This window comes from Mus caroli, chromosome 4 (genome assembly GCF_900094665.2).
Source record: "Mus caroli chromosome 4, CAROLI_EIJ_v1.1, whole genome shotgun sequence".
In the NCBI taxonomy this organism is placed as follows: Eukaryota; Metazoa; Chordata; class Mammalia; order Rodentia; family Muridae; genus Mus; species Mus caroli.
In genome coordinates, this window is record NC_034573.1 from 116,880,224 (window position 1) to 116,894,872 (window position 14,649).

General features: G+C 41.0%; 1 protein-coding gene and 1 non-coding gene across 5 annotated transcripts in view; one reads left to right on the forward strand and one right to left on the reverse strand.

Moving 5' to 3' along the window:
- The window catches only part of Zmym6 (zinc finger MYM-type containing 6), a 45,967-nt gene that overhangs the window by 25,971 nt on the left and 5,347 nt on the right, over nt 1–14,649 (forward strand). For all 4 annotated transcript variants that reach the window (XM_029476489.1, XM_021161345.2, XM_029476488.1 and 1 more), the window contains 5 exons: nt 331–481; nt 1,337–1,509; nt 2,614–2,761; nt 4,545–4,712; nt 5,878–5,915. In XM_029476489.1, coding sequence (XP_029332349.1) covers nt 331–481; nt 1,337–1,509; nt 2,614–2,761; nt 4,545–4,712; nt 5,878–5,915 — 678 coding nt within the window. The remainder of the gene's footprint in view (nt 1–330; nt 482–1,336; nt 1,510–2,613; nt 2,762–4,544; nt 4,713–5,877; nt 5,916–14,649) is intronic.
- Nucleotides 4,462–4,568, reverse strand: LOC115030929. The gene has a single exon (XR_003836528.1). It is a non-coding gene; the product is annotated as a U6 spliceosomal RNA (small nuclear RNA).

Sequence of the window (14,649 nt, forward strand, 5' to 3'; positions counted from 1 at the left end):
TGGAAAAAAACGTGCTAAAGAGAAAGCTGCTGTTTAGATAGATTTTTAAAAAGAGGAAGATGTATTTTTAACTCTCTCTCTCTCTCTCTCTCTCTCTCTCTGTGTGTGTGTGTAGATGTGCACGTGTGATCACAGTACCTATGGAGACCACAGGCGTTAGATCCCCTTTAGAGCTGCAGTTAATCTAGATAATTGTGGGCAACCGATCGTGGATACTGAGAATTGAACCCGGGCTGTGGAAGAGCAGTACACCCTTGGCCAGCGAACTGTGTTTCCAGCCTATGTTCCCATGTTTGGTTAGAACTTAATGGCTGTTCCTTGTTTTTACAGGGTAGAATGTTTATGTTTTGTGGCAAGGCTTGCTGTGATGAATACAAAAAGCAGAATAAAGTTAAGGCCTTGTGCGACTACTGTAAGCTACAGAAGACCATAGAGGACACGGTGCGGTTCTCAGGGGTTGACAAGCCGTTCTGTAGTGAAGGTGAGGAGGCGTTCGGTATTACGCATACGCAGTGGGTTCGTGATCAGTTTTTATTTTCAAAGCCTTTGCTTAGGAAGCATTACTTGAACATTCTTTTTTTTTTTTTTTTCCTTTTTTCAAGATATGGTTTCTTTGTGTAGCCTTGGCTATCCTTGAACTTGTTCTGTAGACCAGGCTAGCCTCAAACTCTTATTATAGAGATTCTCTACCTCCCAAATGCTAGGATTAAAGGCATGTGTCACTGCCACCCAGCTGCTTGAACATTCTTAAAATGTTGAATTTACACAGTTTATACTTAGTATACCTTGCGATCCACCCTTTAAAGCATTTTAGTAGTCTCAATAAAGAAAAAACCTACAGTTAATGGCATTGGTAGAGAAAAGTCAGTTCAGCTAGGATTTTTATTTTTTGTTTTACCTATTTGCAAAGTAGAAACTTAATCAATTGCTGCTACTTTGAAGCCCCTGATGTTTCAGAATATGGATGACTTATTAAAAGCATGTTAAAACATTAATTTGAGTTTGTTTTGTGAATATGAAGGTTATCCTATAATATAGGCAAATAATTATGGCAGGAAATCAAACCCAGGTCTTTTGAAGAGCTTTTAACTGCTGGCCAATTTCTTCAGCCTCTTTTTTTTTTTTTAAGGCAGGATCTCAAGTAGCTCAGTCTGGCCTTGAACTTGATAAAGTAACTGAGGCTGGTCTGGAACTTGTGCTATTCTCACCTCAAAGGTGCTGGGCTTGTAGCCTGTAGTGTCAGTGCTGGCTGGGAATGAGCTGAGACACCGACAGCATTTCACCCCCTTGAAGCTAATGCGCGTTTGTCTCTCCTTGTGTCCTCGCTGGTGGTTAGTTTGCAAGGTGCTCTCGGCTCGAGACTTTGGGGAAAGATGGGGAAGCTACTGTAAGACGTGCAGTTACTGTTTACAGACGTCTGCAAATTTTGTGGAAAATCAACTGGAAGGCAAGCTCCAGGTCTTTTGCTGTGAAGATTGCATGTCTAAGTTTACAGCTCTGTTGCATCAGGTAAATAGGACATGTTCTTTGTCTTATTTGGAAATAAATGCTAATCATTTTCAAGTAAAATATGTTCAAATTACGTGGGAAAAATGTATTTAGAGTTTGGGATTTCTGGAGGTCTCTTTCCCCATCATCCTGGTGTTGGGGCTTGAATTTAGAACCTCATGCCTGCTAGACAAACTGTACCACTGAAATGTGTCTCTAGCCAGAGGAAGGATATGTGTGCTTTTTTATTCCCTCTCTTTCTTTTCTTCTTTTCTTTTCTTTCCTTTTTTTTTTTTTTTTTTTTTGGTTTTTGAGACAGGCTCTCTCTCTTTCTTATAAAGTATGATGACCTTGTTTGTAACTTTTAGGTTAGAAATTTACATCATTTTGCCTTAAGTAGCTCTCATTCAGGTTACTTAGGAATTTAAGGTCAGGCTTGTCCTCCCTTCATAGGTCACGTGGCAAGCTGATGGTCTTACCTACTTTCCTAGTTTTGAGAGGCATATGGTGGCAGGAATAGTTAGATCTGCATAGACAGACCTGGCGCTGTCCTGCTGGTTGTCCCATTGCCAGCATCAGTCCTGAGGGCTGGATGTGTCGCTGCTGCTTTATAAACAGAAGGAGGGAGCTATAGGTGGCAGCTACAGAGCACCCACAGCACTCTAGTGACACCAGTATTTAACTTAATACCTCATTCTAAATGTAATTTTCTTGCTGAGGAAGATTATATATTTTAGCCACTAAATGGCCAAGGACCAATCACAATGCTTAAGAAAAGGGTACTTAGGCTGTGTTGTGGTGGTACACACCTTTAATCCCAGCACTCAGGAGGCAGAGGCAGGTGGATCTCTGTGAGTTCAAGGCTAACCTAGTATAAAGAATGAGCTTCAAGACAGCCAGGGCTACACAGAGAAACCCTGTCTTGAAAAAAACAAAAACAAACAAAAAACATTGTTAGGACATCTTATGTGGAACAAATAATATCTGTTTTTAATTACAGTATTTTCACTAGGGAACCTTTCATTTTATAATCTCACTAATTCATATACCATTTTTATTAGTGTTTCTGGTTAGTATTATATTTTTATAATTTTAATCCTTCCTTGTCTTTCCTTCGATTCACAGACAGCCAGGTGTGATGGTTGTAAACGGCAGGGTAAGCTAAGTGAGTCCTTGAAATGGAGAGGCAACATCAAATACTTCTGTAACCTGTTCTGTGTCTTGAAGTTTTGCCATCAGTACAGTGTGAATGACCCAATTCCACAAAGAAAAGGTAAAAGTAAGCTTGTTACAGGCTCTTCTGCTCAGTGCTAGGATACACTGTCAGCATGCACAGAGAAACACTACAATAAAAGTTTCCTTGCATTCTTACAGCCCGCACTTCCTCAAAGTTTTCTTTAGAGCGCTCTAATGCCAAGTCTGTTGCAGTTTTTATTGCTGTGGCAAAAAGCAGCTGGGGGGAGGATTCGGGGGAGGGAATGGATTTATTTATCTTACAACTCTCAGGTCACACCCCCTCACTGAGGAAGTCCGGGAAAGGAGCTCAAGGCAGGCACCTGGAGGCAGTGCTGCTTCTGCCCTGTTCTCCATGGCTCAGCTTGCTTTTTCATGAACCCAGGATCACTTGCCCAGGAGTGACACCGCCCACAGGATTCATTAATTAAGAAAATGCCCACAGACTTGCCTACAGGGTGTTCTGATGGCGCATTGTCTCAATCAAGATTCCCTCTTCTCAGATGACCCTAGCTTGTGTCAAGCTGACAAAAAGCTATTTACATGGCTGGCCTTTGAGAGAAAATTAATTCTGATGCTTTTTGTTATCATAAAGCAAGAATTAATAAATACATACTTATTTCATAGGAAAATTTAATTTGATTGCTTTTGATTCAACCTATGAATCTAAGTATGTAAAACTAAGGGATCCATACTACTCAGTTAATATAACTAGAAATAAAAATTAAAAAGATGGCAAACGAAGGGAGAGGCTGTAAGTGTGTTAACGTGGTTGCTGTGCCTGGGGTAGAATTTGATGCAGAACTTGCTTGTAGGTAAAGAAAAAAGAGCAACACATTAATTATTTCAGAAAAAATAAAGTAGACCAATTCTTCATGGGTAGCAAAGTTTTTTCCTGAAAAATAAAATCACTTTACAAGTAGGACAACTAATGTGGTCAAAAAAAAATTGAGATGAGTGGGTGTGCGGGATGTCCTTATAAAGTGTGTCTTCTCAGAAGTACTCTCTGATCCAAACTATGTATAGACCATTAGCCTCGAGGACTAATGATTGACAGAATCCATGCGCTTTGGCTTCTTACAGTTTGCTCTTAGTTACCTTGGACTCCCTTCTAAGCCTCTGTGTTGGCCAGCCCATCCTAGGACTGGTCAGCTTGGTGGTGGGAGACTCGTTCTACAGTATAGTTGATGGAAACCACTGCTACTAGAAGGGAGACTGGGGAGGAAGGGTCTGAGGAATAGAGGAAAAGAAGAAAGGCAGATAGTGTCTGTTTTCTTTTGCGTGCGTATAGCAGCAGGGGAACGCACGCAAAAGGGCGAGGGGACAGGCGGCGTGAGTACATGGCAGAATAGTGAAGATGAACACTAGTAACATACAGTGGTGCACAGTTTAACAGTGAAGCCTGTTACAAGGAAAACAGTATTACCTGAAGGGGCAGCCTCTCCCTCAGCTTCCAGTTAATTCCAAAGTTATCTGCTAGATAGTAAAAGTGCTAAATGTTGGAATGGCTTATATGGACTTTAGATTGTCATTTGAAATTAGAATTTTACAGAATCAGGCTCTTCTTGAGTCCCAGTGAACACAGACTTTAACAGAATCACCCAAGCTGATATTACTCAGAGGTGGGACTTTGTATTACTTCCTGAAAAACTAATTGTTAAATAATTTTATTCCTGTATGACCCTTTTATACTGCATATAATTTTGTTGTTTATTTTAATCAGCATTTATTTTCTTCCTTATTTTTATGTAACAATTCATGAGTGTGTATGTCATCCTTGTGCAGGGGCCATGCTAATCTGTATCATTACCCTTTTTTTGTAGTATTTGTGCTCCCAAAGCCAGCACAGGTAATTATTCCTAAGGCACAAACTACTGTGACAGCACTCCCTTCTCCAAGGATAGCTACAACACCAGTTATAACCAGTGTGATATCATTGGCAAAAATACCCGCACTTCAGCCCACCAGGAAGACGAACAGTGTTTTAACAGGTATGATTTGATGGCAGAGTCATTTGGATAAGAGGCAAGTATTGCCTAGTCTAAGAGTTCTTATTGGTAATGCCTTTATACTAATGAGAAAGTATGCCCACTGTGTAGGGTGAGGGATGAGTTGGAAAGGAAGGGGTGTGTGTAGTTAACTTTTTAAAGCATTCTAATGAGCTGCAGAGATGGCTCAGCAGTTAAGAGTACCTGCTGCTCTTGCACAGGACCTGGGTATAGCTCTCAGCAGCTGTATGGAGGCTCTAATCATTTGTAACTCCAGTTCCAGGAGAACTGATATCCCACTTTGGGGTCCATGGACACAAGGTATGCATGTGGTGCACATACATACATGCAGGCAAAAGACTTAAAGACATTAAATAAAATACACAAAAATAATTTGAACAATTGTCATATACCCCCATGTGTGTGTTGGGGGGTTGGGGTATGTACGTAGGTGGGTGAACATAGAAGCCAGAGGTTGATGTTGGATGTCTTCCATCACTACTATTTAGTTGTTGAAAATTAAAATTTTATTATTATATACATAGTATGTATGTATATATGTATGTATGTATGTATATTATATGTGCACAAGTATGGGCAGGCACATGCCAGGCCTTGTTTGTGGAGGCCAGAGGACAACTTTTGGGAGTCAGTTCTCTCCTTCCACTTGGGATCTGAGGATCAAACTCAGGTTTGAGTGGCAAACACCTTAATCCACCTTATTTTTTAAGACTGGGTCTCAGTGAACCTGGAGTTCATTGACTGGCTAGTCTGGAATGGTCAGTAGAGTCCAGGGGTCCTCCTGTCTCAGCTGGGGTTACAGATGCAGAGACATGCCTGTTGCTCTTGTTTTTAAACGTGCGCTCTGCGGATCTGAACTCAGGGCCTTATGTTTTGTACACCAAGTACTAGAGCCACTGAGCCATCTCACCAACCACCACTGCTTGCTTCTTTGTTGCCAGGCATTCTAATGAAGTAGCAAAGGCCTGAGGGAGAGATCTTACCTTTACTCAGGCACCATAGTGTTCCTTTGGATGATTTTTTTTTTTTTTTTGAGAAATTCTGGTCCAGACTCTAACCCACCTTAATGAAAAAAGCAAATGCCTTAATTTCAATGTTTACTTATGAATATTTTGGGAATGATAATGTGTGTTCTGATTTGTAACAGGTGCTGGTCCTACAGAGGTAACAAAGATCATTGGAAATGTGAGTTGTTTTGTTAATATGTTATTTGATAATACCCACTTATTTGGGCTTTCATTTTGGTTATAATCTAATATGTGTACATACACATATATACGTATACACACATATATTACCTAAATGCTTTTCTGTTTACAGCTAAGTCTTTTCAAAAGATTGAGTAGTAACACATTTTCTGTTCTGAACTATATTGGTGGACTCTAGAACATTAATAAGGATATAATCTTGATTTACAGTTTTTTTTCAGGTCCCTTAATTGTTTAAGTGCTTGCTAACTCCTTCTGGCTGCTTACTTTTCCTCTTGCTACATTTAAGTATTTTTGGTTTAGTCTAGAAAAAAGTTCAGCATGGTACCATTGTAATTTTGAACTATATGAGGCTAAAAATAGTACCGAGTGTGAATTTACTTAATCTCTTACAGTATGTCCCAAATTTTAAAAACGTGAAACTTTCCCCAAACTTAAAAAAGTTTCCAAGAATGAGTTCTTGGAGACCTGGTAGGCTCTGAGGGTTGCACACTGTGCTGGTCCCGTCCCATGCCAGTCGATCATCCCCTCAGCAGGCAGATAGAGTCCTTCAGCCTTCGTCAGCATCACATACTTGATCTTAAATATACAGTGCCATTTGCTCCTGATAAAAGTCTTACATAGCAGTGTCATTCAAGTGTTACAAAATGGTGCTACTCAGGCTGAGAGTGTGCCCACTCAGTGCCTTTGAACAGAAGAAGTTAGATGATGAAATCTACAAGGTGACCAAGCCACGGCACTGGTGTTTCATGCTGTCACACTAGAAGGATGTATCCTGCACCGGATGAGAGGTAGCACTCAAAACCCCACAGCCACATGGTAAACCAGGCAAACCACTCGCCTAGCTTAGCAAATAATAGCCAGGCAAGAAGAACAGAAGGAATGGGAAACTGGCAGTTCTAGCATGAATGATGTTTGATGAAATGAAGCAGGTAGACTAGCAAACTGGCTCAGCAGGTGAAGACTCCTGCCACACAAGCTTGACCATCTGTCTGATTTTGATCCCCAGAACCCATGCAAAGATATAAGGAGAGAACTGGCTCACAGAATTGTCCCATGGCCTTCATATGTGCAAGATAGTACTTACATCACACACACACACACACACACACACACACACACACACACACACACACAGACAAAATAATAATAAAATACATTTAAAGGAGGGAGCTGACAGTGAGACAGAGGTCGCCATAATCTTAGCTGCCTCTCTGGTGTAAAAGCCCATTGAGATTTTAAGCTGCAGGTGAGCAGGCAGGCTGAATCTGCTGTCACTTTTAACCATATTTTATCAGTAACTACTATTTTTGAAGGTAATGATCCAAATATGGGTTCCTGTTCCATAGTAAAGAGGCAAAAGATGGGAGATGTATCTGTCTATCCTTAGGTGAGGGTTCAGACCACACTCGTATCACTCTCTAGCTGAAGTCTTGCCTGGAGTCACTGTTGGAGAAAGGTAGCTTGTCCAGTTCAGTCCTCCTAACGCCCAGTATTTATCCTGCTGGAAGATGATAATATCTACTTAGTTATTTTCAGACAGTATACTCATTAATGAAAGCCATTACATTAACTTGTGCACATTTATATATTATATGTTTATATTAAATCATATTTTAAATTGTGATAATTATGCCATTAACTGTACAAGTAAGATGTTACTATATATACTTAATAAGTATTATTAACATATGTCTTAGTTAGTGTTTTACTGCTGTGAACAGACATTGTGTCCAAGGCAACTCTTATACAGACAATATTTAATTGGGGCTGCTTACAGGTTCAGAGGTTCAGTTCATTATCATCAAGGCAGGAACATAGCAGCATCCAGGCAGGCATAGTGCAGGAGCTGAGAGTTCTACATCTTCATCTGAAGGCTGCTAGCAGAGTACTGGCTTCCAGGCAGCTAGGATGAGGTCTTAAAGCCCACACCCAATGACACACCTACTCCAACAAGGCCATACTTTCTAATAGTGCCACTCCCTGGGCCAAGCATATACAAACCATAACAACATATATTTATAAAAATAGTCTATATAATTTCTATCCTAGTTAATTCATTGCTGTGAAGACACCATGACTGCAGCAACTCCTATAAAGTAAAACACGTAATTAGGGCTGGCTTACAGTTCAGAGATTCAGTTCATTATCATCATGGCACGAAGCATGGTATTGTGTAGGCAGACATGGTGCTAGAGAAGTAGCTGAGAGTTCTACATATGGATAAGCAGGCCACAGGAAAAGAAAATGCCATATTAGGCCTGGCTTGAACATCTGAGACCTCAAAGCCTACCCCCAGTGACATATTTCTTCCAGCAAGGCCACACTTACTCCAACAAGGCTGAGTGTCTCAATTGTGCCACTGTGCCACTCCCTATGGGCCTGTAAGGGCCATTTTTATTCATACTACCACAATTTCTAGCAATCTACAGTACTGGTTATAAATTTGTATGCTCTGAGGATTCATCCTTTTACTTTATGTATGTGGTACAATTAGTCTTGAATTATGCTAGTTTTGAATTATTCAGGTTTTTAGGAATATATGCCTCATTTAATACAGTTGCCCTATATATATTTTCCCCACTGTAATTCACCTATCATTTGAACTGTGTCACTGGGAGCTGAAGAGATGGCTCAGCAGTTAAGAACAGTGACTGCTCTTCCAGAGGACCCAGGTTTATTTGCCAGCACCACTGAGCAGCTTAAAGCAATCTATAACTCCAGTTCTAGGGGATCTGATGTCATCTTCTGGCCTCTGTAGCCTCCATGGGCACTAGGCATGTGTGTAGTGTACAGGTGTACATAGAGGTTAAAATGTTCATACACTTAAAGGGGCTGGAGAGATGATTCAATGGTTAAGAGCACTGGCTACTCTTCCAGAGGTCCTGGGTTCAATTTCCAGCAACCACATGGTGGCCTACAACTGTCTCTTAACTCCTGTTCCTGTGTATCTGACACCATCACACAGACATATGTGCTGGCAGTACACCAATACACATGAAATGAAAAGAAATAAAATTAAAATAAAATTTTATAAACCTGTTACCAAATAGCTCGGATTGAATTAGTTTTAGTTTATAAAATAAAAGATTTTGCAAATTGGATGGTTTCTGTTGCAACTGGAGGATCTGCCACCTCTGTTGATCTAGTGCCAAAGTAGCCACAGACAATAATATGTGGATGAGTGCATTCCCAGTAAAACTTTGTATGCAAAACAAGTGAAGGTGCATATCTCAGGGTTCCATTGCTCTGAACAGACACCATGACCAAGGCAACTCTTAGAAGGAAAACATTTAATTGGGGCTGGCTTACAGTTTGAGAGGTTCAGTCCATTTTCATCATAGCAGGTAGCCTGGCAGTGGGCAGGCAGACATGGTGCTGGAGGAGCCAAGAGTCCTACATCTTGATTCTAGGACAGCAGAGGGAGACTGTCACTGGGCATGGCCTGAGCATAGGAGCCCTCAAAACCTGTCTTTACAGTGACACACTTCTTCCACCAAGGCCACACCTATTCTAACAAGGCCATCTCTCTTAATAGTGCCACTCCCTGTGGACCTGTGGGGCTCAGTTACATTCAGACCACCACAGTGCACTTTGCCAAACTGGTCTGCAATATTTCTACTATCCAGAATTAGATTTATTTGCTTCTATTAGATGTTTTATTTTGTTGCTGTGATAAAATACCACAATAAAAATCAATTTAGGGAAGGGTTAATTTTGGAGACAAGCTCCTTTCTACCTTCTTTATTGTTATTTTTCAGATTGTGTTTGATATTTAGAAGTGGAGGAATCACATGGTCTGACTTGTGAGAAGTGGGGAGGTTGTGTTTGTTGTTGTTTTCTTTTCATTTACTACAATGTCCTCATTCAGACCCCCTGAATTATCTCCGTCTGCCCAAGCCTCCCATAGTGATTGCTGTTTTTCCAAGTTCTTTGTGAGGGAGGATGGGGAGAGGTAGCAAGATATGGCCCTAACATTCATGAAGGTCTGGGTCTGCATTAACTCAGTAGCCAGCCAGCAGGAGGATGAGAAGTTTAACATTATCCTCAGATACATGCCAAGTTTTAGGACAGCTTTATCTCATAAAAAAAACAAAACAAAACAAAACAAAACAAAACAAATTCTGGCAACAATGTGGAAGCAAATCCTGCAAAGAGCAGAAATAGTGTCAGGAAGACAGGTGGGAAGGCACTGAAGCCACTCAGCAAAACAGAACAGGGACTGTACGAGGTAGGGAACACTAGAGAGGAGGCTGCAGGATTAGAAGGATTCTTTTTAAAACATACTTGAGACAGCTTATTAGTCATCGAAGAGTAAGTACCAGTAGACAAGTGGAGATGTGAATCTGGGGCTATAAATAAGGTAGTAAAATGAGACCGACCCAAGGGAGCTGGACATGGTGGCACACATGTAGTGTCAGCATTTGGGAGGCACATGTGGGAAAGTCACCCCAAGTTCTAGGCCAGGCTGGACTACTTATTGATGCTCTGAAAAAAGGAAGTAAGGATAGAAAGAGGGGGAGAGGCAGGGAAGGAAGGGATGAGAAAGGAAGAGTCTAAGGGTCCTCGGGATGTGCTTCAGTGGTAGAGAAGTTCCCTAACACGTGCAAGGCTTCTGATAGTTCTGATCCCTGTTGTCATCAGTGCCACCACTAAAAAGTAAAGAAGAAATCAGCCAACCAAACACCCACCACCGTATGAGGACAGAACGGTGCAGCATGTCAGAATGCTACTCAGAATGGCATGTAGTTTAAAGTCTCTGAATTACTTGTTTCTGAAATTTCCTGTTTAGTTTTTTTCAGGCCATAGGTGATGTGAGTAACTGAAACTGGAAACAAAAGCCATGCATCATAGGAAATCACTGTACATAAACATCCCCTAAAACATCAAGGAAAAGGTAATTCAAAACCTCAGTAGATGGAAAGTTAAGAAAAGGTAATTCAAGGAAAAGCCAGATAACCAACCACCCAACCACTCTTCCAAAGTAAAGCCATAGAAATAGATGTGAAACTGTTAGCAATCAGTGACACCCAAAAATAAAAGCATTGGGCTGGTGAGATGGCTCAGTGGGTAAGAGCACCCGACTGCTCTTCCGAAGGTCCAGAGTTCAAATCCCAGCAACCACATGGTGGCTCACAACCATCCGTAACGAGATCTGGCGCCCTCTTCTGGAGTATCTGAAGACAGCTACAGTGTACTTACATATAATAAATAAATAAATCTTAAAAAAAAAAAATAAAAGCATTAACGAACAGTCATCAAACACAGTGACAGAAAGAGTGTTCAGTTGTTAGAGTAAATGGAGGTGAGACTAGGAGATGGGAAGAAAGACCAAGCAAGGGATGGCACTGGCTGAGCAGCAGCACTTGTTCTGCAAGCCTGAGTCTGAGTCCCAGCAACCCTCATGCAAAAAGCCAGGCCGGGCTGGCGGTGGTCTGAATCAGCATGGCCCCTTAGACAAGTGTGTCTGAGTGCTTGATCCCCAGTTGGTGATCTCTTTAGGGAGGTTAGGAGATATATTCTTGTTGGAGAAATTTGTCACCTGGGGTAGGTATTGAGGTTTCAGAAACCCACAGCATTCCCAAGACATGAAAAAAAATCAGAAATAGACTCAAATATATTTATATATTGTGAGAATAAATGGTGATACTTCAGATCAGTAGGAGAAATATGAATTACTCAATAAATAATAATGGGACAACTAGTCATATAGAAGAAAATAGTTTGCATTTCTACCAACCAATTGTAACAAAATGAAGTTCAAGTGGGGATTTAGATGTAAGAAACAAAAGAACTAAGAAATATATAAGGGAAAATATCACAAATATGTCACAAAACTCAGAGGCCGTTAAGGAATCTGTAAGGGAAATTCAGTATTCCAGACTCAAAAGATAAATGGACTGGGCCTGCTGCCTCACCATACTTCTAATCTCAGCACGTGGGAGGCAGAGGCAGATAGATAACTGTGAGTTCAAGGCCAGCCTGGTCTAGTGAGTTCTGTGCCACTTGTCACTACACAGTGAGACTGCCTCAGGGAGGGAAGAGATGGGTAAATGCAGAGGTGGCAGTGATTCTGTTTGAGTACTTGTGTGCTTTGGATTGAATCAGAGCCTTGCAGTGCTAGGCAAGTGCTCTATTACCAAACTCAATCGCCAAAACTACTTTTTAAAAATATGTAAAAAAAATAAAAATATGTAAAGAGAATAAATAAAAATGACCCAACAACCAATAGAAAAAAGGCAAGAGTATCTGCTGGTTTACAGACCTGACATTAAAGTAGTTCTTATCAAAAAAAAGTGACAGGAGAGATGGCTCAGTGTTATTAGCAAGAGCACTTGCTAACTCCAGTCCCAGGGCATCCTATGCCCTCTTCTGGCCTCCATGGGCACCAGGCATGTACATGGTGCACAGACATACATTCAGGTAAAACACCCATACACATAAAATGATGACGACAATGATGATGACGATAACGACAACAATAGTAATGCACAACACTGAATGCTGTTTGCAAAAAAAAAATGAATAGAATTGAACTTATAACTACTGTTCATCTAACTGCCAAGATAAAAATGAACAATGAAGGTACTCTCACATGTTGCTGATAGGAGTATGAATAGGTAGAATGATTTCAGATCATTTTATTAGAAACTAGAGAAGTTTAAAAGTGCAGATATGGTTTATAATTGGTTTGCGTTATTTGTAATTGCAGAAGCTGGGGCCGTAGATCACTCTTGAGTACACAAGCAGAGTCTGAGATACACCCCTTTCCAGTCCCACCTCGATTTACATAGCCTACCTAGAGGCTGCACAAACATGCAGAGGCTCTGGGTTACAGTTAAAGAAGCCTGCTATATTTATGTTGTGGGATACTATGTGTGTGTCCAGGCTTCTTAGTATTGCACACTCCCATTTGTGCTTTAAATACACATGGACATCTGCTTGTCCATACACAGAGAATATCCTGGAAAGGCACCAGTAAGAAGGTGAGTCCCTCTGAGAAAACTGATTGGGGAAGAATTTTAACAGGGCAAATTATTTCCAGTTGTCTAATGTTTGAGTCTTTGGGTTTCATGGCACATTCATTTGAAAACATATGAAGTTGTTTTTTTTTTTTTTTTTTTTTTTTTTTTGAGACAGTGAAGTAGTCTTCACTGTGTAGTCAGTCTGCTCTTGAATCTAGGATTATCCTTCTGTCTCTACCTCCTGAGTGCTGGGAATATGGCTGTACATCACTATGTCTAGACAGAATCTGTGGGCATGATGCTGGTGGCTTTTGAGACAGGCATCTCACTGTGTAGCCTTGGCTATCCTGGAAGTCACTTTGTAGAACAGGTTGGCTTTGAGCTCATAGATATCTGCCTGACTCTGCCTCAGTGCTGGGATTAAATCATGTGCACTATGACTGTGAGTGATTTTTTTTTTTATAGGAAAATGGTAACTGTTATGATGGACCGTTCACAGGCAAGGGGATACAAGGAATACTAAACAAAAAGAATAGCCCTCTACAGTAACTTACGTACCCACTGACTGAGGAGTAGCCTCGAGTAAAGTGAAGAATAGCCCTCTACAGTAACTTACGTACCCACTGACGGAGGAGTAGCCTCGAGTAAAGTGATCAGTTGACTAGGATATTGGAAAATGAACTCACATACATTGCTTATGGCCACACAGTAGATAGCAGCTTTTTAAAAGAGCAGTGTGTCGATGCCATCAGAATTTAAATCATGTGCTTGTAACCCTCAGACTTTATTCCATAGAAACACTAGCACATGTAGGATGAGTCTATGTGTAAGGATAGGGAGGCATCATGGCATGGTTTGTAATAGCACAACGTTTATATTGTCCTTCAGGCTCTCTAGTAATAGAATACTGTCCGAGGGACTAGGCAGCTGCATATAAAGTCATGTAAATACACCTCCAGTGTAGCTTGCCAAACAAGAGCAGGGTTGAGCTGAAACTTGCCATATATGCTACCTTTTGTAGTCAGAAGCCACTGACCTATCTGATCTATCAGCTGGGAGGAGTGGTTATTTTCTCCTTAATTTTGTCCTTCCTGTACGTATGTGGGTGACAGAGGACAACTCTGGGGGAATCTGTTCTTCCCTTTTACTACAGAGATTCCAGGACTTAAACTGGGGCCTGAACTCGGGTGGTTGGGCTGGGTGGCAGTGCCTTTCCTAGCTGAGCTCTTTCCTGCAGGCTCCTGAGTAACTGGGAGGGTCGGCTCCACTGCCACACTCTTTCAACAAGGAGTCACTCTCCACTCCTTCACCCTTTACTGCTCTTACCACCATTTACTCGGATATGTCTGTCATCTGATTGCTGGCCTTGTTTGTTTTTGTGTCTCCTCTCAGTTGTGAGGCAGACTCTTGTTTGTCTGTTTTCTGTTGCATCCTCTGGGTGGAGACAGTGCTTGACTTATGGTAAATATTTGGTAAATGTTTTCTGAATGAAATAAACGTGTTTTAAATAAATATCTCATTCTATTTTCCTTCAACTTTGCTTTACGGAGATCTTTGTTTACAAAAGTTTTTTGTTGTTTAATTTCCAGGTTGTCAAATGTATCAATATTTTTTTTGCTTTGATTTTACATTGTTCTTAAGAATAGTTCCTGGGCTGGTGAGATGGCTCAGTGGGTAAGAGCACCCGACTGCTCTTCCGAAGGTCCAGAGTTCAAATCCCAGCAACCACATGGTGGCTCACACCAT